At 46.7% G+C, this 25413-nt stretch overlaps 3 protein-coding genes across 27 annotated transcripts in view; 2 read left to right on the top strand and 1 right to left on the bottom strand.

The window, feature by feature from the left end:
- The window catches only part of LOC108154187 (heterogeneous nuclear ribonucleoprotein R), a 51457-nt gene extending 26138 nt beyond the window's left edge, over positions 1–25319 (bottom strand). For 23 of the 25 annotated variants that reach the window (XM_033388868.1, XM_033388869.1, XM_033388880.1 and 20 more), the window contains exon 1: positions 333–422. Coding sequence is in view for 1 of the 25 variants with exons in the window: in XM_033388867.1 (XP_033244758.1) it covers positions 8741–8824; positions 24810–24822 (97 nt within the window). In the remaining 24 variants the exon portion in view is untranslated. Of the gene's footprint in view, positions 1–332; positions 2620–8740; positions 8825–24809 lie in introns of those variants that run through there. The other 2 variants (XM_033388867.1, XM_033388870.1) reach the window with 2 other exon arrangements.
- Positions 8997–12337, top strand: LOC108154193 (putative mitogen-activated protein kinase kinase kinase 7-like). The gene is made up of 6 exons (XM_017284409.2): positions 8997–9108; positions 9166–9462; positions 9518–9697; positions 9750–9891; positions 9960–10171; positions 10238–12337. Exons 1-6 carry the CDS (start codon positions 9067–9069, stop codon positions 10817–10819), a joined length of 1455 nt encoding a protein of 484 aa, XP_017139898.1. The 5' UTR covers positions 8997–9066; the 3' UTR covers positions 10820–12337.
- LOC108154186 lies at positions 19383–24808 on the top strand. The gene is made up of 7 exons (XM_017284361.2): positions 19383–20478; positions 20536–20831; positions 20889–21069; positions 21130–21247; positions 21935–22464; positions 22798–22915; positions 22985–24808. The coding sequence occupies exons 1-7, from the start codon at positions 19565–19567 to the stop codon at positions 23249–23251; spliced, it is 2424 nt and encodes an 807-aa protein (XP_017139850.1). The 5' UTR covers positions 19383–19564; the 3' UTR covers positions 23252–24808.
- Positions 25320–25413: the final 94 nt, after the last annotated feature.

Genomic DNA, 25413 nt, shown 5'->3' with positions numbered 1-25413 from the left:
TCTGGCCATATAATATAGAAGTAATGGTTTGAAGACAGATTTGAAGAGTTGAAAACATAGAACCAATCCAAAGACTCCATAGTTCCGTGGGATAGACTGCACATATCAAATATGTACGAAAATGAGCGAATAATAGATAGAAAAAAGACCCTACCCCACCTTGATTCAAACAAAAAAGAGCAGATCTGATATCTTTACGACAACTAAATAAAAGTCATTATAGAATCGCTTTTTCTTTGGGCAATAAACGTGGAGCAAAGATCTATATCTGTCTATTTACTGAAAAGGTGTGTCGGGGCTGTCGTATGGTATCTTTCTATGGTAACACTTACTCAAAGGAATTGTTGGTGTTGCGTCGAGAGTCGAGTGGAGGTGTCTCTGCTGGCTGGCTGTATCCAAATGTGTAGAGTATCCAATTGGCGCTGTAGGTGTGTGGTAGATATTTAATCCGAAAATGTGCTAAGCTATATTTATGGGAATTTCTATATGTATGTAGTTAATGTGTGCTTCTGTTTCTGTTTCTTGTTGTTTCTTTTTTGCACTACTCAAAGAACTTCACTGGTTTTTGCTCACTTCGGTGCACTTATAATTACAATATCTAGAACGTGTTTCGTTTCGACGATATTTTCACAACACAACTTTCGCGCTTTTCCGACACGTTGCGCGATCTGTGATCGCCGGGAGAGTGAGAGTGATGCAGTGTGCAGCGTTGAGGTGCTGCTGCTCTGCAGTACAGTAGAGCGCCAGTACGACGGCAAGACTGATGATGATTATGAGGCTGATGACGACAATGATCAGTCACCGCACTCGCCGTTCGCCGTTTGCCGTTCTCTCTCTCTCTCTCTCTCTCTCTTTCACTTTTCGCCAAAGAATGCAGTCGTTCCTTCTCGCCTGCCTGCCTGACTGCCTGCAGTAATTGCAATCAGCGTTGCATTCGACGAAGCGACTCTCTCTTGTGGCCCTGTTGCTGGGGGCTGCTGCTGCGGCGGCTCTCAGTCCACAGATCGAAGATCGCCTCCGTTGCAGCTCGGGCGCAGGAAGTGCACGACGAAGCTTCGGCGGCCGGAGAACAAGTTACGAGCTCTCTGCACTCGCGATCGTTTCCCGTTCTGCGCGATCGGCTGCAGTTCTTCTCTCCTCTCTTCTGCTCTGAGATTTTAGCAGTGCGTTGCTCTCCCTCGTTTCGTGTGGGGCGTGTACCCCTTTGTTGGGCGGGGAGCCTTGGGGGCTTGCAGTTGGTCCAGAGCCGTGGCGAGCCGTTTCAAAAGCTTTCGAGCTGCACTTTCCCCGACTGCATTCGATCGCGATCGCGCGTTACGTAAAGCGTGCTCGGTAGCTTTGCTTAAAGCTTTATATGATATGGCGGAGGAGTATGAGGAGGCACATTGACATTAAATTACAATTTTGCGTTAAATTGTGTTAATTTTGATTGGAAATTTGAATTTTGTTTGCAATTTGCGGCCGTTTCTGCTGCTGACTGCGTTTTGGGGTGGTTGACTGAAGACTGGCACTGATCCAATCCCTGGTACAATCCAATCCGAAAGTTGAATTGCAAATGCAGTTTCTCGAATGTAAGTGTGTGTTTTTTTTTGTGTGTGTGTGTAAACGCAGTCTCCACTTCTCTGTGTGTGTGTGTGTTTGCTCTCTCACTGAATAGATAATTATATAACTTCGATTGTTTTCTTGTACGAGTATTTTTGAGCTGTTTGAGCTTCACTTGATGATCATAATTTCCACTTGGCACGGAATAGTATTCAATATAATAAGCACTTTTCTTTCGTTTTAGTCGTTTTTGTTTTCGTTTTCGTTGTCTTCATTCAATTCTCGTTACTCGTTTCTCGTTTTGTTCAGGTTGTGTTTGCTTCACTTGTTAGAAATTTATAGATTTTGTATTTAATTTTAATGCATTTCCAGACATGTCGCTGCATTTTCGCTCGCCCATAGATACTTTATCCGTCGGATATCAGTTGATTACGTATTAGGTATTATTATTATCAAGTTTTAGCCTATGACTGCGTATTAGTATTATATATGTATATATTTATTATAATTAGAAGCGTTGTTTGCTTGTGATCCTCTCACTGGTGCACTTAACCATATTAGAATAATAGATTATTGAAAATTTACCGCTATTACCGTTTTATAATTCAAGGCAGCAAATAAAGAAAAAACTTAAACAAAAACTGGCAAATGTTTGCTTAAATCTTTAAACCACTTATAACAAGGTTTTCTTATTTCTTTTTTTTTTGGATTTGTCGACTGTAATTTTAATTCGATTCTATTGTTGTTAGATTTTGATCTCTGGATGACGTTTCGATGGTAGGGAGGGGTTGATAAAGTTGCTGGTTGCCGGCTCTATTGCTGATGTTAATCCAAAAAGTGTGTGAAGACGTTGTATGCGCGGACTCCGTGTTTTTATACGTTATTTTTTGCGTTGCCAAAAAGATATGAAAAATTTCCAAAAAAATTTTAAACTGAATTTTAACGTTGAATTTTGTTTTCTGTTTCTGTTTATGCTGATTGCCGGTTGATTTAACCGTTGGTGTAAAAAGTTCCAGATTTGTAATTGCAATATTTTCGCATGGTCGTTTGCGCGTCCGCGATACTTGCGAGTGGAGTGGCGATGCGATACAGATACAGATACCAGGCTGGGTAGTCACTCAGCCTCGGCCTCGGTCGCAGTCTCAGTCTCAGTTCTCAGTCTCCGTCTCCGTCGTCGTCTCAGGCGGCAACAGCCACAAAAAAGCTTGCAGCTACACGCACACCAATGCAGATGTTGCTCTCCAGAGAGAGCACGGATATCCAGAGAGCGAGAGAGAGAGAGAGCAAGAGCAAAGCGGCTTCCTTTTTGTTTTGTTTTTCGCATTCGCAGCGGTAGGCAACTGCATTTGTATTGCAACTTCTCTCTCACACACACACACACACAGGGAGAACGTCGCTCCCTCGTGCGAGCTTGCATGTGTCTGTGCTTTTTGTAGTTCTTCGCCCCAGCAACCACCCAGCCGCAGCCACAGCCACAGCCACAGCCACAGCCACAGCTTTAGTTGCCGTTGCGTTTGCGATTTCCTCTGCCTCTGCGATGCCTTTCTTTGCCGGCTTGTAGCTCTCTCTCTCTCTCTCTCGCTGTGCCTCTCTCTTGGTTTTTTACACATTTTTTTGTCATTCCGATTGACCCCTCCAAAACAGAGCCGGGCGATGCCCAAAGAGATGCCAACAAAGTCGCGACCGCCGATGCGTTTTCTCGCCCTCTCGCTCTCTAGCCCTCTCTATTGCTCTCTGTCTCTGTGTTTGTGTGGCATGTTTGAGGAACATTTCAATTAACTGCAATTCTTCTGCTCCCATAGCATACCGCCGGGCAATGGCAATCCGTTTTTATGATCCACTCGCTTCACTCGACTCTGATTGCCTCTCTTCTCTCTCTTCTCTCTGCTCGTGCCCGTGCCCGTGCCCGTCCGTGCGTCCAAGTTTAATTAACTCGGAGTCACGGACAATGCCGAGCGAGCGACAAGTAAAGCGTATCTAGATGCCCCCGATAAGATCTGTTCTGTTCGGTTCTGTTCTGTTCTGTTGCCATCGCTCTTTTGTAGATTCCCATTTTGCCAACTCAATATGTGGGCCAACCAGCAGGTGCGATAACCGTCAAAGGGAGATAATATTGTACATATAAGGGAATAGAATTTCATAGATGATATATTGATTGGGCTTGGGAGATGCACCCAAGATAGGGGAGGGGGGCCTTAGAAGGGTATGGAATATAGAGACTTCTAGAAACTCTTCAAGGGTGATATCTAGACCTGAAAGAAGATCGATTTATAATGATCCTCTAACACAGTTAACGATCCTTTAAAATCATTGGACTTATAGCATTCCTTATGGGTTCCAAATCTACTAAAAGCCAAGTCCTTCTAAGGTCAAGATCCAACAGCTTTCCTTTCCTTCATTTGTAGGGCAGAAAACGAAAGCCAAAACGAAGTGAATGCTGGGAAAGAGGCTAAAACAGAGAGAGACAGAGAGAGAACGAATCGAGGACGATGAGCGAGGAAACCGCTGATGAAGACGATGACCATTCAGCAGCAGGAGCATCATCAAGGAATCGGAGGCATCATCAAAAATGCGATGGACCAACATGAGGAGCAGCAGCGGCAGTCCGTATCTGTGGCGATAACGCAATTTTTGTGTTGAATCCTGTTTTTATTCCCACAGTTTTGCCGAGGCTTACATCTGACGGGGGACGTGGCCCCGGTAGCCCCGGTAGCCCCGATGCGGCAGCTACAGCAGCGGTGCCGGTGGCAGGAACAGGAACAGGGGCAGGGGCAGGGGCAATGCCAAAGGGGAATCACGGGCGCATGGTCATCATCAAGGCGATCGCTCTCTGCCAGCGTCGCTGTCGTGGTCTCAAAATAATAAGATGACATCCAACACTTCTTGTGCCGAGGCAGAGCCTCACAGGCAAGGGGCACCGCAGTCTCGGCATTGGCCTGGACGGCCCTCCCCTAGCCTTACCCCCATATGTGTGCTGTTCCCCTTGCAACCCCCTGCCAAGTTGCCGCCGCCACCGCCGCCGCTGCCAGCCGCAGTCCGTTCCATATATTTTTATATATATAAAAAAAAAAGAATCCCATTTTTTTCCTCGCATAATAAAACTTTTTCTGCATGCTTTTCATTTCCTTCGAGATACCAGAGAGGCACCAACAACGTCAGCGGGAGGGGCAGCCACAGCAGCGACGCAGACAGCAGCACTTGGCTGCCACACAAAGGAAGATCACCTCTGACGACGACGACGACGCAAGGACTTGTCTGCATTGAAATGAATGTAGGTAGAGGTACGAGTACTCGTACTCGTACTCGTCCTCAACCCCATCCATGTACCTGAACCTCTCCCCGACTCTCGAGCGGAGGATGGACAATGTCCAGGGGTCCGAAACTTATTGAGCTCCGCTGATATTTCAGTGCCTCTTTTTACCCCTCTCTCTCTGTGGCACAGCTTTTTGTTGCTGGTGGTTGCTCGGCAACGGGAGCTCTGTGGAGACGAGACCGCCGATATCTCGAGAAAGTTAAGAAATCATTTAGGGGGTTAAGTACGATTATGGGCCGTCTCTTGCCCTCTTAAGACCAGCCCAGACTCTGTCCTCCACTAACCCATTTTAGTGCTGGTCAGGCTGAAAATAGTTGTAGAGAAGCTCCTTGTTTACCCAAAATCTTATAGAACGGAGTCGGAGACAGAGTCTGACTGGCCACAGGAAGTGGATGACTAGCAAGGACGATGCCCAGCAGGGCTGAATGAAGGAAACTCAATGCGACATTTGCATTTTTAATGCATACCCACATGCGAGTATAAAACGTTGTTTTTTATGAGTTGATTTTGATTTGCGTACTTCTTTATTTAATTTTTTTCGGACTGGTTCGTATCGTCTAATTTTTTTCGTCGGTGGTTCCTTTTTTTGGTTTTTACCAAAAGAAAGGCGGTCGCTTGACCATCTCCTGCTCCTTCCTTTTTGGGCATTGTCTGTGCCGCGGTGTCACCTTCGAGCAACAGCCAGAGGAGCGCTGACCACGCAGACAAGACAACACACAGGCACACACAGGCGCACAGGCACACAAAAAGCTAAGCAGAAAAGTACACAGAAGTAGGAGCCAGTATCCTTTTGTGATATATGAGTAAGTTGTACCTGAAGGATGCGCTGAGCCATTGAGCACACACACACACACAAACACACACACATACAGGGAGAGGACGATCCAGGCAAGCTGCACCACCACCACCAGCACTACGGTCATCATCTTGGCTTGGCTTGGCTTGGCTTGGCTTGGCTTGGAGTTTATCATTTGATATCGAGCACAGCGTGATTATATTGTGGATGATATAAAGTGGGTATGGGTATGAGGATGAGGATGAGCATGATGACCGCACCCGTGGCCTGGACACCCTATGCACCCCTCGAAACAGAGACAGAGACAGAGAGAGCAGAGGAGCAGAGGAGCACCCCTGCTTTGATCTTCTTGGGTCGTGGTCTTTGTCTTATGGCCATGGCTGGTGGGAAAATTTATCTAAATTGTCGATGGCGTTCTTTTTTTTTTCTCCTGAATTTGATTCTTTTGCAAAAAGGATTTCTCTTTCTTTTAGTTTTTTTTTTTGCATTTTTTTATTTTTTGTCATATTGTGGAATGTTTTGTCGTCACTTTTGGAATGAAAAAAGGATGCAAAAAATGATGCGCCAGCAAATGGCCAAAGTCCATAAATTAAGCCCCGGTGCAGGGACACACGAGGGGACGATCGATGGCGAGGAAGTAGAACAAAAAGCTGGAAATTGGATGAAGGTGTTAAAATATAAAGCGCCCTTGTTGCCGCATCCTGTCAGGGCGCGGTACGATTCGATTGCCAGGGCAACGCACAAACTGCTGCTATTCTAAGTTTAGCTGAGAAGCAAACAGACGGCGAAACAGTTTCCAAACAGTTTTCCAATTAGCTGTCAAAAAAAGGAAAACGCGCGACCACTTGACGTGGGGGTAGGGGGGGGGGGGGAAATCAACAAACTAAAGCGATGGCTGGGGCTGCTGGGGGGGGGCCCCCCACTGTGTAGCGGAGTGTGACACCAGGGTTGGCAATTATTTTTAACGAACTTCTATCCACACACCGAAGGAGTGGGCAAAGGAGGTCCTGGGTCAATGTTCGACAATTGCCAGGGGGGAAATATATATCGCGCATACGCCCTGGCTGACGCAGAGCTCTCTCCGTCTCCCTCTGTTTGTGGGTCAAAGCGATCTCAGGCAACCGGATCGTGATGTAGATTAAGATCCATTGAAAGTAAAACAAGCCACAGCTGACGTGTGCGCGAAAAGGGTAGAGGTAAACGCATAAATCTGAGCAGTTGCAACTGCAACTGCGACTGCAATTGCAGCTGTGGCTGCCCGACATCCACGCAATCAACGCATTAAATCAATTTTAACTTGGCCTACTTTCCGCATCCACATGCGGCGAGTGCTTCTCTTCCTAAAACAAAAGCACAAACGGCGATGCGGACCCTTGGTCGACTGGAGGCAGAACGGCAACAGCCGTTAGCTTCGCCAGAAGTGGCAAACTGCAGCTTGCCACAGCCTGGGAAAGATTCAGCCCAGGACTGGGACTGCGACTGCGACTGGGACTGGGGATGGAGGCAGACCCATTGAAATGCAATCTGCGCACAAACGGCGACGGCAACCACATTTTTAGTTTTGCCATTTATTTTTTATGGTTTTTGTTTCTTTTTGCCGCCAAATGAATGCGAAATATTTCACCTACATTTCGAGGCAAAGTGCACCTATGAGGCCCCCACGAGCAAGCGGAAATTCAACAGGAAAAATATGAACTGCCAGCATTTTAAGGGAATAAAGTAAGCCCTAAGAGAGCAATGATTTGAATTGTCTTTTAAAGCTACTCTCCAGCCTAAATACACATTATTTGATCCCTTTTAAGACCTTTCATCTGGCATAGTATCTTCTGATTCGATTCAGGGGTCTGGGGGCATCCAAGCGTTGCCATTGAAGCACTTTTGTGCCATAAGCCAGGCCCGCGACCGGCCACTGCCACATATTACATGGCTATTTACTTAACCCATTAATTCTACAGTCGAAATAAAAATATGAAGCCTGGTGCTGACATGGCAAGGGGCTAACCAGGCACCAGGCGGTGCAGGGTAGGGACAGGGACCACATGCAGCCGGCAAACGTGGACCGAAGAGCATGCGAAGAGTGCTATGTACTTGCATTTGCATTTGCATTATGTAAACGCACTGGGGCCACAGTCAGGACGGCAACCGGCCAAAGTGAAGTTGGAATGTGGTTTACATAAGCCAGGACTGGCTGGACCGAACCGACCTACGCCAACAGTCGTAGGCCATAAAACCGAAAGGAGTGCAAAGAACCCGGGGGCGGCTCGGGGACGGGTATGGGTAGGGGTAGGGGTAGGGGTACGGTGGCATAACTTAATGAAGAGCCACTGCTGTCAGTCGCTTTATGTAACCATAGAACCGGGGCATCGTCATCGTGGCGTATCTCGAGATCCAGATGGCCAGCGGATGGCCAATAAACACAGCCCTAAGCTGCTCTAAGCCTCTTCCAACCTTCCCATTCTAGAGGGGCCTTGAAGTGCCTTTAAGCTCGGGCTCAGGCTCAAACAAAGCTAGAAACAGTGAATGGAGAATCTTGTGGTGTTTCTGGCCTTGCCTTTCTCTTCCATTACCAACCAATTTTGATTACATTTTATAAGAGTGACTTTTACAAATTTTTAGAAAATTCTGCAGGGCTTAAAGGTTGTGATACACTCGGAGAAACAAGCCCATATTTAATTTAATATTCTGTGAAATTAAATAGAATTGCCTTTGGTTTAAGCATAAATTGGGACCAAATTAAAAACCTTTTAAAATAAATATAATACATGCAATTTCTATTTTATCTAAGTATAAAATTATAAAATTTAATATTCTGTGAAATTAAATAGAATTGCCTTTGGTTTAAGCATAAATTGGGACCAAATTAAAAATCCTTTTAAAATAAATATAATACATGCAATTTGTATTTTATCTATGTATAAAATTATTGGATTTAAATATGAAATATATTTATTTTTATGATTTAGATCAAATATGTTTATGAAAAGAATTTCCTTTCTCTATAATGGTCTAATTCTAAGTATCTTTAAGGACCTCTCAAGGGGGGTGTTAGGGGTGGCATAGTAAAAATTAATTAAAATCGTCTCACTCACCGGTACATTCCCGTTGTCTGGACAGAGAGCTGCACACGTCATGGTTGTAGGCACGATACGAGCTTCGGCCCATGTTTTTGGCAGCTGAAAAAATATCCAAGAAAAAACACAGAAAATTAATTGGGTTGCAAGGAGTAAAAGTTCCTAAAATACCTCGATATTGAACGTATTAATCGTGCAGTAATCGATGATAAGGAGTTTTGTGATTTTCACCGCTTCGGTCTTGGGTCACACCAAACACCCAGATAAGACTTATCACAAAGGAAATATAAGTCAAACCATAAACAAATATTTGTCCCTCAGTTCTTGACTCATTTTGTGTAGAGATGGCTGCGAAAGTGGATTTCTCTGAGCTGCAAATCAGCCAGGTTCGTATACCGCCTAAAGGAGCGGCACTTTCACTAATCAAACCCTTCCTTGGACAGAGGCTCGGAAGGGGGGGCTTTGGTGCGGTGTACAGGGGCTGGTGCCGGGACCAAAAGATCGCCGTGAAAAGGTTCTATGAGGCGATCAACAAAAACATAGAAAGGGAAATCACACAGCTGTCGCGTGTGGCCCATGAGAACATTGTCAAGTTGTTCGGGATGGCCACCTATCAAGACGAGACCTACTTGCTGATGGAGTACGTTGAGGGCGGCTCCCTTCACGACATTCTCTATGGAACGGTGCGCAGGGAATACTCCGTGCAGGAGGCCCTCCGCTGGGCCATTCAGTGCGCCGAGGTATGTATGTGGCTGGGGTTCGGCAAGGGGTTGAATCTTTTTGTCCTCCGCCCAGGCTGTGGCCTATCTGCATGCCATGACCCCAAGGCCGATGCTGCATCGTGATATCAAGCCACACAACATGCTGCTGACGGGCATACCCGGTCGCCTGAAGATCTGCGACTTTGGTACTGTGACCGACATGCAGAGCTACATGTCGAACGCCCGTGGTACCGCGGCCTACATGGCCCCAGAGGTGCGTATTCCCCCGCGGACTAGTCCCCTGGCTTAATCTGTTCCGTCCGCAGGTGATATTGGGCAAGAAATACACGGATAAATGCGATGTCTACAGCTGGGCCGTCATGCTCTGGGAGCTGATGTCCCGCCGACCGCCCTTTAGTCACATGGAGAACCCCAATTATATAGCTGTTATGCTGGCGACTGGTTGTGGTACGTCAGTTCCATCCGATCTCCATCTATCATGCCTCATTTGGATGTACGCTCTGTCCAATCCCCAGGCGAGCATCCCGATATGGATGCGATAAGATCCGATTGTCCTCAGACCATCAGGGAGTTGATCAGACGATGCTGGTGCTTCAAACCCGAGCAGAGACCCTCCATGCAGCAAGCTGTGAAATTCTTGAACGAACTGGGGGTTTCTTCCGACGATAAGGACTTTGTGTACATCCTCGATCAGGACACAGTGGCCGTGGTATCCGTCGGCGAAGAGGTAGCCCCCTCCCAAGCGATGATAGCTGTAGAACCTGAGGCTAATCTTGTCTTGTAACTCTTTTAGAAGCACGGCTCGGGCTGGCGACGTGTCGTCCATATATCCTTCTGGCGTAAGCAATATTCGACGGTCAGGATGAGCCTTCACATTGCCGAGCGGGAGGCAGTGCGAGTGGCCAAGCAGGCGGAACGGGAGATCATCAGGGCGGCACGAGATGTCGGGCGGGAGACCCATCGAGCTGCCCAGGACATCGGCAGGGAGACGGTGAGAGCTGCCCAGGACGTTGGCAGGGAGACGGTGAGAGCTGCCCAGGACATCGGCAGGGAGACGGTGAGAGCTGCCCAGGACACTGGCAGGGAGACGGTGAGAGCTGCCCAGGACACTGGCAGGGAGACGGCAAGAGCTGCCCAGGACGTTGGCAGGGAGACGGCGAGAGCTGCCCAGGGTGTTGGGCGGGAAACCGCTAGAGCTGCCCAGGATGTTGGGCGGGAAACCGCTAGAGCTGCCCAGGATGCCGAGCGGGAGACAAGACGGGCACTCGAGAATGCCGAGCGGGAGGCTAGACGGGCCAAGGAGAAGATCGCCAACGAGGCCAAGCGGCTGGCCGACAAGGGCAGGAAGGTCTTGAAGAAGTTTCGCAAATTCTAATCCCTTTACTGATAAGTCATACGCTATGCTAATGTGTGGAAAATGATTAATAATGCTGGGCTGCCTGCGGAGAGAGAGTCCTTTTTGATCCCTTCAACGACTCCGTCTCACGCTCGCACCAATGCAGATGCAGATGCAGATGCAAATGCAAATGCAGGCTGCAGGGGTAGGCCTATGAAAAGCTTAGACTGCATTAAGCACGAAGCAAAGCAAAGGTAAGGAATCTAAAGGAAAGGGGAGGAAAGGCAGGGCAGGGCACGGCTCGGTGGGGAGAGATGTGAAGGATGTGAACAACAAGAAGGATGACGGCGATGAGGACGATGACGGCGGCGGACATGACAGCGAGGCGATGTTCCTTGCTTTGAGGAGTGCCAGGGTCGACGTGGGGAGGAGTACAGTATGTACCAAGCGGTGCATTGCTGCTCCTGGCACAGCGCGACTCCTTAGCGTTTTTTGCATTGTGTTGCTTTTCTCATACGTTTCTATGCGTGTGCTTGTATGCGAGTGTATGAGCGTGTGTGTGTGTGTGTGTGTGTGTGTGTGTATTTGTGACCGGAAACTGCCATTTAAAGTGCATTTTGGAGAGGAGTCGTCGGAGTCTCAGTTGAGAGACGAAACGGGACGGAACGAGCTTCACTTGTGTGTTAAATGAAAAGAAGAACTTTGTCCTCCCCTCTCCCTCTCTTTCTCTGCTTCGTCTGCCTCTGCCTAACCCCAATCGCCTCTCTCTCTCGTTTTGTTTTTATGTTTTTTTTTCCGCTGCTGTTATTTTTGCATACCATCAAGCAACTCCTTTTGTGTCGGGGCCCCCTACTCCTCCAACTCCTACTCCCCTCCTCCTTGGAGCCAACACGTGTAATCCAACTCCTTTTAATTACATTCAATACCCCGGCCACAGTCGTCCGTCCATCTGCCAAGGTGTTGGCAGGCAGTTGCCTTTTGCTCTTCCCTCCTCCTTCTGTCTCTCTCCCCCTCTCATTTAACGCCTCGTTTGTGCTCCTCTCCATCTTTAACCTTCTGCCCAAATATCGATTTTCAGCTTTAGCTTTGGCTTAGGTGCAACTGCTGGTAAAACAGGGCTGGGATCCGCACCAATCGCCATCCCATTGTAAGGCCAACGAGGTGTTAAAACATTTTGTAAAAGCCAAGATTGCGGGCATAGCCTGCTGCTGGTGCTGCTGGAGTTCCTGCGGTTGAAATGCAATCAAGTGTCACTAATCGCGATCGGGGGGGAGATCATATTTGCAGGCGCTGCACTCTCGGCTCCGCCACAGATCCAATCTGCACTCCCGCCCTGCCGTAAGTTGAGACTTGGACTGTGACGGACAAAATAATAATAATCTACAAATCTATAGATGATTATTAGGACCCTGCAACTCAGCCCCAGTCCCCTCTACTCAACTCGTTCTATAGGTTGCCCTTACGCTATCTTTTCAGCATGTTCGCGTTGGTCATGCGGCAGCACCCCTCGGTCGGTTGGCCGGGAGGAGAGCTGCCTTCTGCTGGTGTCACATGGGGCCTCTTGATGGTGCAGTAAATGCATCACAAATGAAAAAAAAAATAAAATATATATATAACAAAATTTCCATAGAAAATTCCCCTTTCCAATGTACGTTCTCATCATATCTTTGTTCTTCTTCTAATAACTATCCGTTTGAGAATACAAATCGTATAATACACTCAGAAAAAGAATACTAAAAGAAACCCACTCCTCTTAATTTTTAATATTTTTTGTTTTAAGTGCAAACTTGCTAAAATTTCTTTTTTTTTCTATTTCCCATTAAAAATTTAAATTTTTGTACACAAAGATCTTTTCTTTTGTTATATTTTTATACATTACTTTATACACCTTCAATCCAACATAATTGAAACTTAAAAAAAAAATACATACATATTTTTGTTTCCATTTCCAATTAAAAAATTATTGAACTATTTTCTTTTGTTATATTTTGATACATTACTGTATACACCCACCTTCAGTCAAAAATAATGAAATTTAAAAAAAATATATATAAATATACAAGAAAATTTAAAAAAAATACGCCGTTTCTATTATTGTATCTTAAGACTTAAAGTATTTTTAATAAGGCCTATAAAAGACTTCAAAATAAATTCAATATATTAAATTTGTAGGAAATATATTGAATTTGAATATACAAATATATTTAGATAAGCTATTTTCATATTTATGGTAAAATATAACCTAAATGAACCTAAGAACCTTTATGAACACTTTGATGCAAGATCGATTAGAACGAAAAATGTGTTTGTCCTACTAATATATCTACAATACCAAACAACTTTTCTAAAAGCCATTTTTATAGACAAACTATGGCCTATTCATTAGTTCTTCCCTACCTTTAAATTGGCATCTACTGCCGCAAAAACATTCCTGCCCCGACCGCCCACATTTAATCCTTAAACAAAAAAATATATATAAATAAGAATTTTAAATTTTTTACGCTTGGCTTGGCCTCAAGGATCGCCTTGTGTGTGTGTGTGTGTATGTTTTTGCTACTTGAGCCATTTGCCAGACAGAGCCAGGCTAACCAGCGTTTTCAGAGGAATAGGTCAGTACGGCCGAGTGAGTGTTTTGTGGAGTGCACGCCAGTGCGAATGTGAATGTGCCAGAGTGAATGCATTCTAAGTTTTCAAGTGTATATGCTGTAATAATTTTCGAGTTAAAACAAAGGCAGAATGGGAACAGCACATGCTACTGCCGCCACGTAAGTGCCCCGGGGGCAGGACTCGCCCGGACCGCACCCCTCTCGACCACAACTAGCCTCACACCCTCTCACGTTACCCATGCCATGACCACGATGCAGTTGCCCTCTCCAAGGCGGGGTCAATGACAGCGCAGAAGGTCAAACGAACGCATCGCGAACTAGGGAACTATCCCTAGGACTACGCCAGGATATCGCTGATATACGACTTCGATTTCGCACGCAGCATACTCGTAGAAGGGGGACTGGCAGGACAAACTTTGGAGCGAAAGAGGACCAGTACACAAGTGATTAATATCCCCCCTGGTTGCACGGCAGCTGCTGCCAAAGTATCTCCTAGATAAAAGTTAATTTCTGCCCCTCTGCCCGTGCCTCTGACCCTGCCACAGCGGACTGCAGCAGGAGTCCAGGGTCCAAGTCCAGGGTCCAGGGTACAGGGGCCAGGGTCCAGGCAGCTGATGAAATGTACGCTCAACTTCCGCTGCAAGTTTTGCTTTTTTGGATTTCTGTACCTCACGACGATGCCGATGCTGACCAGAGAGTAGGAAATCTTTTGTAATCGTCCGATAACCCCGACGAGTGCAGAACTTGAAACTCAACCCTTAAGACCAGGAGAAGCACAAGCGAATCTCTGGGGCTGGAGGCCGTAGACTGGAACAATGCCAGCGACAGCGACTGCAATGCAATTGCATGTCCAGCCTAGCAGGATGCCAGGCAGTCGAGCGGGCATCCAGGCAGGTCCTTGCCGGCAATTAGAACGCCGCACCGATGGGAAGGCCCTGCTCGCGGGTCTTCCATTTTGCTGTTGTTTACGAGTATTTACATATCAAAATGGCATTATAATGCGAATAATGGCGAAGGGATTGAGCGGTTCCTGCAATGCAATCGCTGCTTGGCCTGCATTCCTATTGTGCAAAAAGAGAGAGCTACACAGAACACAAGAACGAAAGAGAGGCAGAGAATGAATCCTTTTTAATCCATCTATATCTTTTGTGCTGCTAAAAAAAAGGAAAACGAGAGAACTCTGCAATGCAATGACCGGACTGGACCGCATGGACAACGAAGGGGCCATCGAACACAACTTCCAATTCAAAACGCATAACGAACATTAAGGCCGCAAGGAGTCCATTGTGCAGGCCGACTGACAGACAGGAAGCAGGATAGGCCAGAGATGAAATTAATACGCATAAATTACATGCCACATAGGACGAAGATGGGACCCTGGGAAAAACTTTTTGCCACGAATGCAGGAGTTGCAGGATTTGCTGGAGGATTACTGTCTGCAGATGATGGACCATAAATTGCTTAATTTAATATAATTTAATTCAATTTATTTGGTATGTAAATTTCATTAAAACAAAACAAGTTATTTATTGCCAGGAGAATTATTTAATTAGCTTCCGATGTGACAGCCAGGAAAGGCACCCAAAGTTGGTAATTCTCGAGTCGATGCCATTGGGCTTTGAAGGATGAGCAAGAGCCCTAATTAAAAACATTTTCGAAACGGCACAAACGGAATACATTCACATAATGCAAAAGTTGGGGCCACACTGGCCGTTAGAAGAGGTAGCGTCGACAGAAGAACACGACAGGAAGGAGCAGGAGCAGGAGAGGGAAAGGGAAAAGGAAAAGAAGGAATAGGACTGCAATTTGCTGAACTTCTGCTAACTACATGAACGGACCGAGGTCGTCGCTTGTCGGCCATTCCGTTTCCGGTCGGGCTTGGCTATTGTCGTAGGTCCTCGAGGCACAGGGAGCACAAGTCAGTCGAGCCTGGCTAGGCAGGCGGCCGGCCACTTGCCACAGGGCAATGTGCTAGCCGAAGGAACCTGCCGGAGGAGGAGACGCCATATGCGAAGAACGACAACAATTGAATTACAAAATTATTTGCTGCTGCTGTCGTCGTCGTCGTTGTCCACGTCCACGTCCACGTCCTCGTCTGACTTGAAGAACTAGTTGTGTCTGACTACACAAGGATGGCAGGACAGGGACAGAGACAGGGGCAGGGGCAGGGGCTGAAGCTCAAGTGCCACTTGGCTGGGGCAGAGGGGACATGTTTTCTAAAACGGAAATTAGGTGACAGGACGCGAAGAGGGGCCCAAGCTGGTCCTTGGGTCAACTTTAATTGCTGCTTTGTGTGTCTGTGTGTGTGTGTGTGTGCGAGGAAGTTGTTGGCCTGTCAGAGGTTTTTGCTGCTGCAGAAAATAAAGTTTCGTTTTGTGGGCAAATGAAGATTGATTTGATGGCCAGACGCAAGAGCATGGCAGCAGCAAGAGTATCTGTATCTCTGGCAAAGCACAAGCACAATGCCATGCAATTAACGGCTCTCGGTTTGCCCGATAACACTCGTGGCCCATTGAAAATCCAGAGAGAGAGAGCAATAGCAATGTCTGTGCAACTGTATCTGCAGTGCATTTGTGTCTGTGAGTGGACCGCATTGGGTATCTCTCAGACCAGACTGTCTGGCTGAGCGTGCGAGAGTCGCGTGTGCAATGCTGCAAAAATGTTCAAATACTCTTCTTTTTTTCTGGTTGCTGGTGGTGCTGCTGCCGCTTGGTTTGGGTTATCGTCTGGCTGTGGCAATCATAACAGCCCGAGGAGGAGCAAGGCCCGAGAACCGCACAAAATGATGCAGAAAGTGTGGAGGGGAGGATAGCGAAAACTGAAACGAGCCGAAACGCACGAAGATTCAATGCATGGTATATTCAACACAAGGGTAAGGCAGCATCCGGATAGGGGAACCAGTGCAGGCCGCTCTCTCGTATGGCCTCACCTTCTATCCAAATAAACATGTACCTTGATTCCAACGACTGCTTCTGCTGCTGCTGCTGCTGCATGAGGATGAAGATGAGGAGGTGGCTGGCAGAGGCAGGCAACGACGACGACGACGACGTCGACGACTTTGTGGATTTTGATTCTGGGTCATTCACCCTTGACAAAAAAATGTTTTGCGCTGTGTGTTAGGCCGCTTTTGTGTGTTGCTGTTGCTGTTATTTGCTTTGTTGCTGTGCTTTCATCCCGCTCCTCTCTGCACTGCTTTGCACTGCTCTGTTCTGCTCCGCTCTCCTCACCGGATTCCACCATAGCCGCACGTACAGGCATTTGGACTTTACTTTTCCTTATTTCACTTCGTTTTATTTCACTTTACTTTATTTTTGCTCATCTTTTCTTTTTGGGAGCCATGCCAAAATGCAATCCAACGATCAGACATGGCCACATACTCGTAGAGCTGATTTGCATATGTACATGTGTCCACGTCCATGTTCATGTCTGTGTCTGTGCCTGTGGCCCTGTCCGAGTCCATGTCTATGTCCTGTCCTGCTCTGCTGTCCAGCCTTGTCATTGTCCGGCATTGTCTACGCACACGCTTTTGTTTTATTATATTTGCCCAGCAATTTCTGTTTGATTTTGCTTAAATTGTTGCCTCCCTCCCTCCACCACTCTTCGCTTTTCCCTCTTCGACTGTCTGCCATTCATTCTAAGACTCTTTTATCTCGTTGCGCTTTTCGTTGTGGCTGATTTTCGGCCTGTGGTCTGCTCTGTGTGTGCTCTTTGGTTTTTTGAACTTTCGCGTTTATTTAGAAGGCGATTTGCCCGAATATGTATATAGCATATAGCAATGCATCCATTTTGGTTCTCGGGGACTGATAAAAATTATCAGAAATAAGTCAGAACGGCTATTAATAATTCCTTTGAGTGCCAGTATACAGCACAATATTTTATGGAATTATCCGTATTTACTAGATACTTGTCGGATATAGGAGCTCCTACAGAGAGTGTCTTTCCATCCATCCACACAAATTTCATTTGCCGACCCATCCAATCGCGAATTTGCAAAACTTTTAATGCCCTCGCGTTATCTGCCATGCAACGCTGCCAAATCCCTTGCCGTACGCCAACCTATTTTCTGGGGCAACATCCATCCAGTAACTGTAGTCCCCCGTAAAACACTCTCTGGCACAGAGCCGGCAATTGCCATGGCCATTTTTGGGGGCCAACAACAAGAACGGAATTTATGCAACAATCAATTACAGTAGCCGGCGAAACAAGAAACAAAAGGCGAATGCCCAAAAACCAAACTAAAACAAAGCACACAACGACCGAAATATGTAACTGCAAAATGTGCTGCAAGTTGCAGTGGCAGTGGCTGTGGCAGCGGCAGTAACTCCGGTGATTCCCACGTGCAAAATAAAACAGTGCGGGAGGCGCGTAGATTTATCTGCATTACGGTTGCCGGTACCAGAGGATAACCAGACAGCCACACCATCTATACCCAACACAGACAACACACACACACACACACCACACACACACGTACGGAAATGTCAGTCGACAAACTGGAAATTATGTTTGTGCCAAATTTTAGTTTTGTCGGCCAGAGGTAGGATCCCACTCCCCCCACACCCCGGCTGTAATCCAACTGGCAAAAACAACAGACCCCGAGACTCGACCCCCGACTGAACGACAATGGACGAAAAAATGGCCAAAAGGTAAAGCATAAAACGACAGGTGTAATAAATAACCCAAGCGAAATGGCCAGGACGTAAACGTAAATGTGGACGTGGCTGCAGACTGCAGCAATGTAATGGAGATCGGTGGTGCCCGGCGGGGGGTGGGGGGGGATACAGCTCGTCCACTAATTCGTGTCATTTAGCGCAGGTGGCGACAGAGGAAGAGGAGCGGCAGCCACAGCAGCAGATTGACACTGGGCGATAGCGCCAGGAAATGGCTCTTGCCGCAGCATCGCGGCCCCTTCGGGGCTGGAGAGCAGAGCCGTAACCACAGCCGCAAAGTTGCCAAAATAGCTGCTTTGGGTGCTGACCCGATTCTGTATTAAATTAATCCCTATCTCAATGGGATGGCCCGGTCAGTGGCGAGGGCTGCAGCACAAATGGACTTCAATAATGCAGATACGAGGAAGGGTCACTAAAGAAATGGCCAATGGGGGGATAATACATCTGAATGTGCATGTAAATACAGTGAAACCTCTTGTTCGAGGACAACCAAGGTACTACTATAGATGTGGGACTCGGATTATGTGCTAAGATCGATATGTAGATATATCGAATATCAAAAATGTTTTTCTTCAAATTCAAAGTGAAAGTTACCTGCTAAAGAGTTTGCACTGTGCGATATCTCCAAGTGGATGCTGCCAAACAAAACACATACACAACGGACAACAATCTCAATGAATTACAATTCTTAAATTGTGTGTCCCGCCAAAAAAACTGGTTCAATTACACAACTGGTTCGCTCAGAAAATCGATACATCAATAATGAGCGAACACTTTACAATACTGTTTGATGTACTTTATACACATCATGAATGCACAAATACCATTGAAACATAGACCAATTTTTACAAAATTATTAATATATTAGATAATTGTGTTTTTTTTTGTGTTCGTATCGTGTAAAAAAACAGGAACAAATTGCATTCTAAATTAATTTCAAAGCCATTTTTCAAAAAAGTTTAGAATTATTTTAGGACAGTATATACGGTATATAAACACTACCTATCACAGAAGCAATGCACCAGAACAGGTCAACAAAAAACAAATGAAACTGAATATGTACCTAAAGGTAGGGTATAATGGAATTCTATACATGCCGTAATAATTTCCCACTTATCGCACAAAAATACCGATATTTTTTGTAGGTGGATAAGTTGACTGAAAAGTCGCATGTTTAACGATGTGAAACAGCAGAAAAATAACCTTAGCGAAGATGAGTAGTTCCGTTGATGATATATCCCAAAAAACATGCATATTTATTTTACCTACAAAAATATTGTCAACAAATATATGTATATCGATACATCGATATCTCACATTGAGGGCGTAGTTCCAACAAGTGCAAACATTACTAATTTACTTGGCGTATCGCGCCCCACGCCCCAAGAATCTCACTTATTGTTTAAGTTATTTGTGTTTGTGTTTGTTTCAATTAAAAGTGGTTTTAGTTAGCACTACTAACGGACAGCAGGGCGTGGCCGCACGCGTAGCCAGAAAACATAACTAGAATGTTTCCCTCGACGATTTTGGGGCGCAGCTACCTGCTTTTTATGCTGGTACTCGCCGTGGGCGTGTTCGCCCAGCACGAGTGGCAGGCCCGCGACGCCTTCGATGAGATCAAGATACAGTTTGACAAAGTCAATGCCGACAACTGTCCCATCCAGCATCATTCGGACCTGTTCATGCCCATGGATGCCGTTTCCCACCACCCGGACATCAAAGAGGTGAATGTGAATCCCGTGTTCCCCAATCGGACGGCGTTGCTGCATCTGCAGAACATGGCGCTGACACGCAGCTTCTTCTGGAGCTACATTCTGCAGTCGCGATTCATTCGACCCGCCATCAACGACACCTACGATCCGGGCATGATGTACTACTTCCTCTCCACCGTGGCTGACGTATCGTCCAATCCGTCGATCAACGCCTCGGCTGTCTACTTTTCGCCAAACAGCTCGTATTCGTCCTCGTATCGCGGCTTCTTCAACAAGACGTTTCCCCGCTTTGGACCGCGAACCTTCCGTTTGGATGACTTCAACGATCCCATTCATTTGCAAAAGATTTCCACGTGGAACACATTCGACGTTCAGGACTTGGGCGCCCACCATCCCGACTCTATATCGAAGGACTACAGCCATGACCTGTACAAGATAAACGAGTGGTACCGCGCCTGGCTACCGGACAATGTCGAGGGACGGCATGACACCAAGATCACCTACCAGGTGGAGATCCGCTATGCCAATAACACAAACGAAACGTTCACCTTCCACGGCCCGCCTGGCGCTGAAGAGAATCCCGGACCGATTAAGTTCACGCGGCCATACTTCGACTGTGGTCGTTCGAATAAATGGCTGGTGGCAGCCGTCGTTCCCATAGCAGATATCTACCCCCGGCACACCCAGTTCCGGCACATCGAATATCCCAAGTAAGTCGAACTTGTTCTTGAGCCGAGGTTAGTCCTAATCCTCTTGGTTTTCCACAGATACACTGCAGTGTCCGTCCTGGAAATGGACTTTGAGCGTATAGACATAAATCAGTGTCCCCTTGGCGAAGGCAACAAGGGGCCGAATCACTTTGCAGACACAGCGAGATGTAAAAAGGAGACGACAGAGTGTGAGCCCTTGCATGGCTGGGGCTTCAGGCGGGGCGGCTACCAATGTCGCTGTAAGCCGGGCTTCCGGCTGCCCAACGTCGTGCGCCGGCCCTACCTGGGCGAGATCGTAGAGCGGGCCTCGGCAGAGCAGTACTACAACGAGTATGACTGTCTCAGTATTGGCTGTAGGTGAATCCATGCCTCGAATCAGACTCCCTATTAACACATTCCAACTCTTACAGGGATTCAAAAGCTGCCTATCCAGTGGGAGAAGGCTCCGTACCATGTGCGGCAGAAGTATCTGGACATGCACTCCGAGTACCGCAACTATACGACAGGTTCCAGGTCTCTGCACTCGGAGCATATAAACATCGATCAAGTATTGAAGTTCATCCACGGTGTCAACTACCGCACGTGCAAAAAGTGAGTTCAAAACTTGGGGCGGGGGATGGGATATTTACTGATGCATATGTGTCTTGGCAGCTTCCATCCGCAGGATCTCATACTGCGAGGAGATGTAAGCTTTGGCGCCAAGGAGCAGTTCGAGAACGAAGCCAAGATGGCCGTGCGACTGGCCAACTTTATTAGCGCCTTCCTGCAGGTAAGCAGCAGCCGTGTCTATTCTATCTATGTGGAGCGATGGAAGAGTGTTCCCATCGCCTCTCATCATTTCGCCTTCACGCTAAATGAAGAGCAATAATTGATAACCCGACACCTATTAAGAGCCTTCGACGACGGCTCTTGAAAACTTCTCAAGTGTAAATTATAATTTTCCACGCGTAATTCAACTTCCTCGAATTTCCTGCTTTCCTGCAATGCCAGTTTCACAGTTTCAGCCTCGGCTACGGCCACGGCCACGGCCTCGGATTCTGTGTGTGTGGTGTCTGTGTTGCAGTAGGAGCCTCGAGTTGCCAGCCGCACGGCGTGAATTAAATATTCAGTGTCAAACCATTACCAAATGCTAAATTCATTAGTTTGAGCGCAAAGGACACGAAAAACGGGTTCGACACAAGGCGTCGTCTTCATTAAAGGCCAGCAGCCAGCACCCAGCAGCCGCAGAGGACGAGAGGACGAGGCAGCAGCCACAGAACTAGAGTTTCCTTGTATATCACTCGCTCTTGCTGTGTCGCTCGCTGTGTCTATATTTGCACAAGTTCTTAGCATTCAAATGCAAAACTCCTCTTCGGGGTGGGGAAAGATTTCCCAAAGATCTGCTGCTGCTGCGACTGCTCCCCAAACACTTACCTTACTTATGCACATCCTCCTTCCTTTTCATTGCTCTCGGCAGATATCGGATCCCAATGAGGTCTACTCGGGCAAGCGTGTGGCGGACAAGCCCCTGACCGAGGATCAAATGATCGGCGAGACTCTGGCCATTATGATGGGCGACAGCAAGGTCTGGTCGGCCTCAACGCTCTGGGAGCGCAATAAGTTCACCAATCGCACCTACTTCGCACCCTATGCCTACAAAACGGAGCTGAACACGCGCAAGTACAAGGTGGAGGATCTGGCGCGCATCAACAAAACGCACGATCTGTACACCGAGAAGAAGTACTTCAAGTTCCTCAAGCAGCGCTGGAACACCAACTTTGACGATCTCGAGACCTTCTATATGAAGATCAAGTTGCGGCACAACGAGACAGGTGAATACCAGCAGAAGTACGAGCACTACCCCAACTCGTATAGGGCGGCCAGCATCAAGCACGGCTACTGGACCCAGCCTCAGTTCGACTGCAATGGCTATGTGAAGAAGTGGCTGGTGACCTATGCGGTGCCCTTCTTTGGCTGGGATAGCCTCAAAGTGAAACTGGAATTCAAGTAAGTAAAGTACCCTACCGCAGAGGGGATGGGTTTTTATTGGGTAGGGTAAGGGTAGGGTAGTGATACTTGTTGGGCCGGTCCGCTGCGTGCCGCTGTCGCGGGCCGTAACCCCTTTTAGGGTGCAGTCCCATTCCCATTCGGATTCAGACTCAGAATCCCATTCAAAGCCCTATTCTCATGCAAATGCTTTGTTGTAGTTTCTATGATTTGATTGTCTAATTTTCGAGTGTTGACATGGCCTAACTTTTGACTTGTGACTCCCATGAGCGGCGGGCCATTGTGATGCAAATGTTTGGCAATTAAACTGACTAATTTGTTTGCTCTACGCAGGGGTGTCGTGGCCGTGTCCATGGACATGATGCAGCTGGACATCAATCAGTGCCCGGACTGGTACTATGAGCCCAATGCCTACAAGGGCACGCACAAGTGCGACGAGAAGTCATCCTACGTGAGCAGCTCCTGTCATATTTACGAATCATAATAGCACCCTAATTGCTTTCCTCCCTCTTATTTCCAGTGCGTTCCCATAATGGGTCGTGGCTATGAAACCGGCGGCTACAAGTGCGAGTGCCTGCAGGGCTACGAGTATCCGTTTGAGGATCTAATCACCTACTACGATGGACAGCTGGTGGAGGCCGAGTATCAGAATATTGTCGCCGACAAGGAGACGCGCTACGATATGTTCAAGTGTCGACTGGCCGGCGCCTCGGGCCTGCAGTCGGCCCTGGGGCTGGTCATCGCACTGATTGGCCTGACGCTCACCATGCTTTATAGATTTAGTTAGGGATCCCTGCACGCCAAATAACTAACTCTCTAGCCTTTTCAGCCAACTTTCGTCCAATCGAAAAACTCACATCAAATCTCTCCACAAAAGACATAAACTACAAAGCAACAGCAATCTCAAAGACACAAAAATTGACACCCAAAAACAAAACGAGCTGCCAGCCCAGTTCTCCGCAATCCGCTCTGCAATCCGTTTGCTCTTCTGCTCCTTTTGAACATTGTCATCATTTATCTGCAAGGCGATTAAGTTGTAGACATAATCTATTACAATGAATCTGGTTATTTGTCATTTCTATCAAAAGCAGCAGCAGCAGCGGCAGCGGCAGCAGGAGCATCCACGGCGGCAACGGCAGCAGAAAAGCGCAAACAGCCGCGCCTACTGCGCTCAGATTACGGAAGCGTCGTCCTCCGGGTTTTCGCTTTCGTTGTCGCTGTCGCTGCTCCTTCTGTGGCCCTCTCTAATGTCCGTGAAGTCGCCCAGCTGTATGCGTGTGTGCTCGCTCGCTCAGAGCGCCGATCGCAAACCTGTTAACATCAAAACCCAGTTAGGCCCCGTACCTACACCCATCGGGGAGGTCCAGGTCCAGCCTGAGGGTTGTTTGTGCCGCACGCACACCTTTTTTCCTTGGCCTCTGCCTGGTCCAACGGATGGCACAAAATATCCAACGCCTGCCGTCGTGTTTTTCTTATATTAAATCGTCGACATTGCGTCCGATGGTCTGTTGGCTGCTTTTTTCTTTTTTTTTTTTTGCCTGAATTAAATATATATGCCGCTGCCGCTGCCGCTTTTTGCTCCTTGATTATCATATGCGCTTGAATTTTATTATCTGTACCCTGAGAACTTTTTCTATGCGCCGCAGGAACCAGTTTATCAGCCACTTGGTCTCCTACCAGGGCAAAAAAGAAATCTCCAGCTTTTTTCATTAAAAACTTTATAGCCATAGGTAGCTGGACATGGGCACAAAAAATCTTTTTCACACATTTTTCATAGTCATCTCAGGGCAGAAGCAGCAGCAGCAGTCTCCGATCGGTGGGCAGGGCAGTGACTGTCGCAGCATTTGGGCAACTCCTCCATTTCCAAATGTGCCGCTGCGACTGAGCCGGCTGGCTATGTCCGCTTTTGGTTTTGTTTCTGGGTGTCACATTCAGTCCTCAGAGGGCTGTCCCTCTCCCTAATATTCCATTCCACTATCAATTTGTAGAAAAATACAAATACGAAGCTGTCAAAAGTGTAAATTGTGCCTTAAAGAAAAACGTACATGTATCTGTCAGTCAGTAAATGTAAATGTAACTGTTTGTGCTCGAATAATTGTAATACCAGAGACTATATCGAATGTCCGTCCAAGAACAAAGTCTGTTTTTGTTTTATGTACCTTAATGTTAAGTGCCTTGAGAGCAGACAGCAGAGAATTTTTACAAAAGTATCACTTTTCCATAGTTTAATGTATAGAATCTTAAGTGTCTTTTAACTCAAAACGAATCCATATACACAATGTTTTAATATATGATTTTGTAGTAAATTAATGCATTTATAATCTCCTCGCGGGGCTCTCACTTACCAACTTTGTTCATCTTGAAATCTTGTTTCCCTAAGGTTAGTTGAATAACACCGCTTCTGCGTCTGGGTAAGAATTTGTTGTTATTTAAGTCTTGCGGGATTGACTTATACGTCAGGTATTAAAATCTGAGCGCTTTGCGCCAAATCGAGTTTCCAAAACAAAAATAAATGTAATTTTTAAGAATGCAAAATCACACGATGTGGTTTTTGACAAAACAAAAGACAAACAAAAAACAAAATTTGTTGGAACACCAAAATAATTTCACGCCGCCCGCCTAATGGGCCGAGCGTCGCCTGTTCTCTTCCGATTTTTTTTATCTTATATATACTATATCCGTGATCACCCGACGGCACTGCCTCGATTTCTTTAAATGAAACGCGCACTATATTCGGCCAAAATCGGTATTTTCTGTTCACGAAGTATCAAGAAAAATTTCTAATTTGGACTTTAATTTCAATTTTTCGATCCTTTTAGAATTTTAAAATAATTTTTGGAAGGGGAGATGTAATTTGAATGGTTGATGTTTTATTACTGATAGATTTTCCCAGTTGCCCCTTGGCTTGAAATTTCCCAACAAACTCAGAGCCAACTTAGGGCCTGCCCG

This window comes from Drosophila miranda, chromosome 2, assembly GCF_003369915.1.
Source record: "Drosophila miranda strain MSH22 chromosome 2, D.miranda_PacBio2.1, whole genome shotgun sequence".
NCBI lineage: Eukaryota > Metazoa > Arthropoda > Insecta > Diptera > Drosophilidae > Drosophila > Drosophila miranda.
This window is presented reverse-complemented; position numbering and strand designations above follow the sequence as displayed.

Excerpts from the sequence above, each read along its gene's own strand:
- LOC108154193 (XM_017284409.2), top strand. The coding sequence starts at position 9,067 with ATGGCTGCGAAAGTGGATTTCTCTGAGCTGCAAATCAGCCAG. Across the intron at positions 9,463-9,517 it reads GGGCCATTCAGTGCGCCGAG|GCTGTGGCCTATCTGCATGC; the intron begins GTATGTATGTGG and ends TCCTCCGCCCAG. Across the intron at positions 10,172-10,237 it reads TGGTATCCGTCGGCGAAGAG|AAGCACGGCTCGGGCTGGCG; the intron begins GTAGCCCCCTCC and ends TAACTCTTTTAG.
- LOC108154186 (XM_017284361.2), top strand. The coding sequence starts at position 19,565 with ATGTTTCCCTCGACGATTTTGGGGCGCAGCTACCTGCTTTTTATGCTG. Across the intron at positions 20,832-20,888 it reads TGACTGTCTCAGTATTGGCT|GGATTCAAAAGCTGCCTATC; the intron begins GTAGGTGAATCC and ends CAACTCTTACAG. Across the intron at positions 22,465-22,797 it reads AAAGTGAAACTGGAATTCAA|GGGTGTCGTGGCCGTGTCCA; the intron begins GTAAGTAAAGTA and ends TGCTCTACGCAG.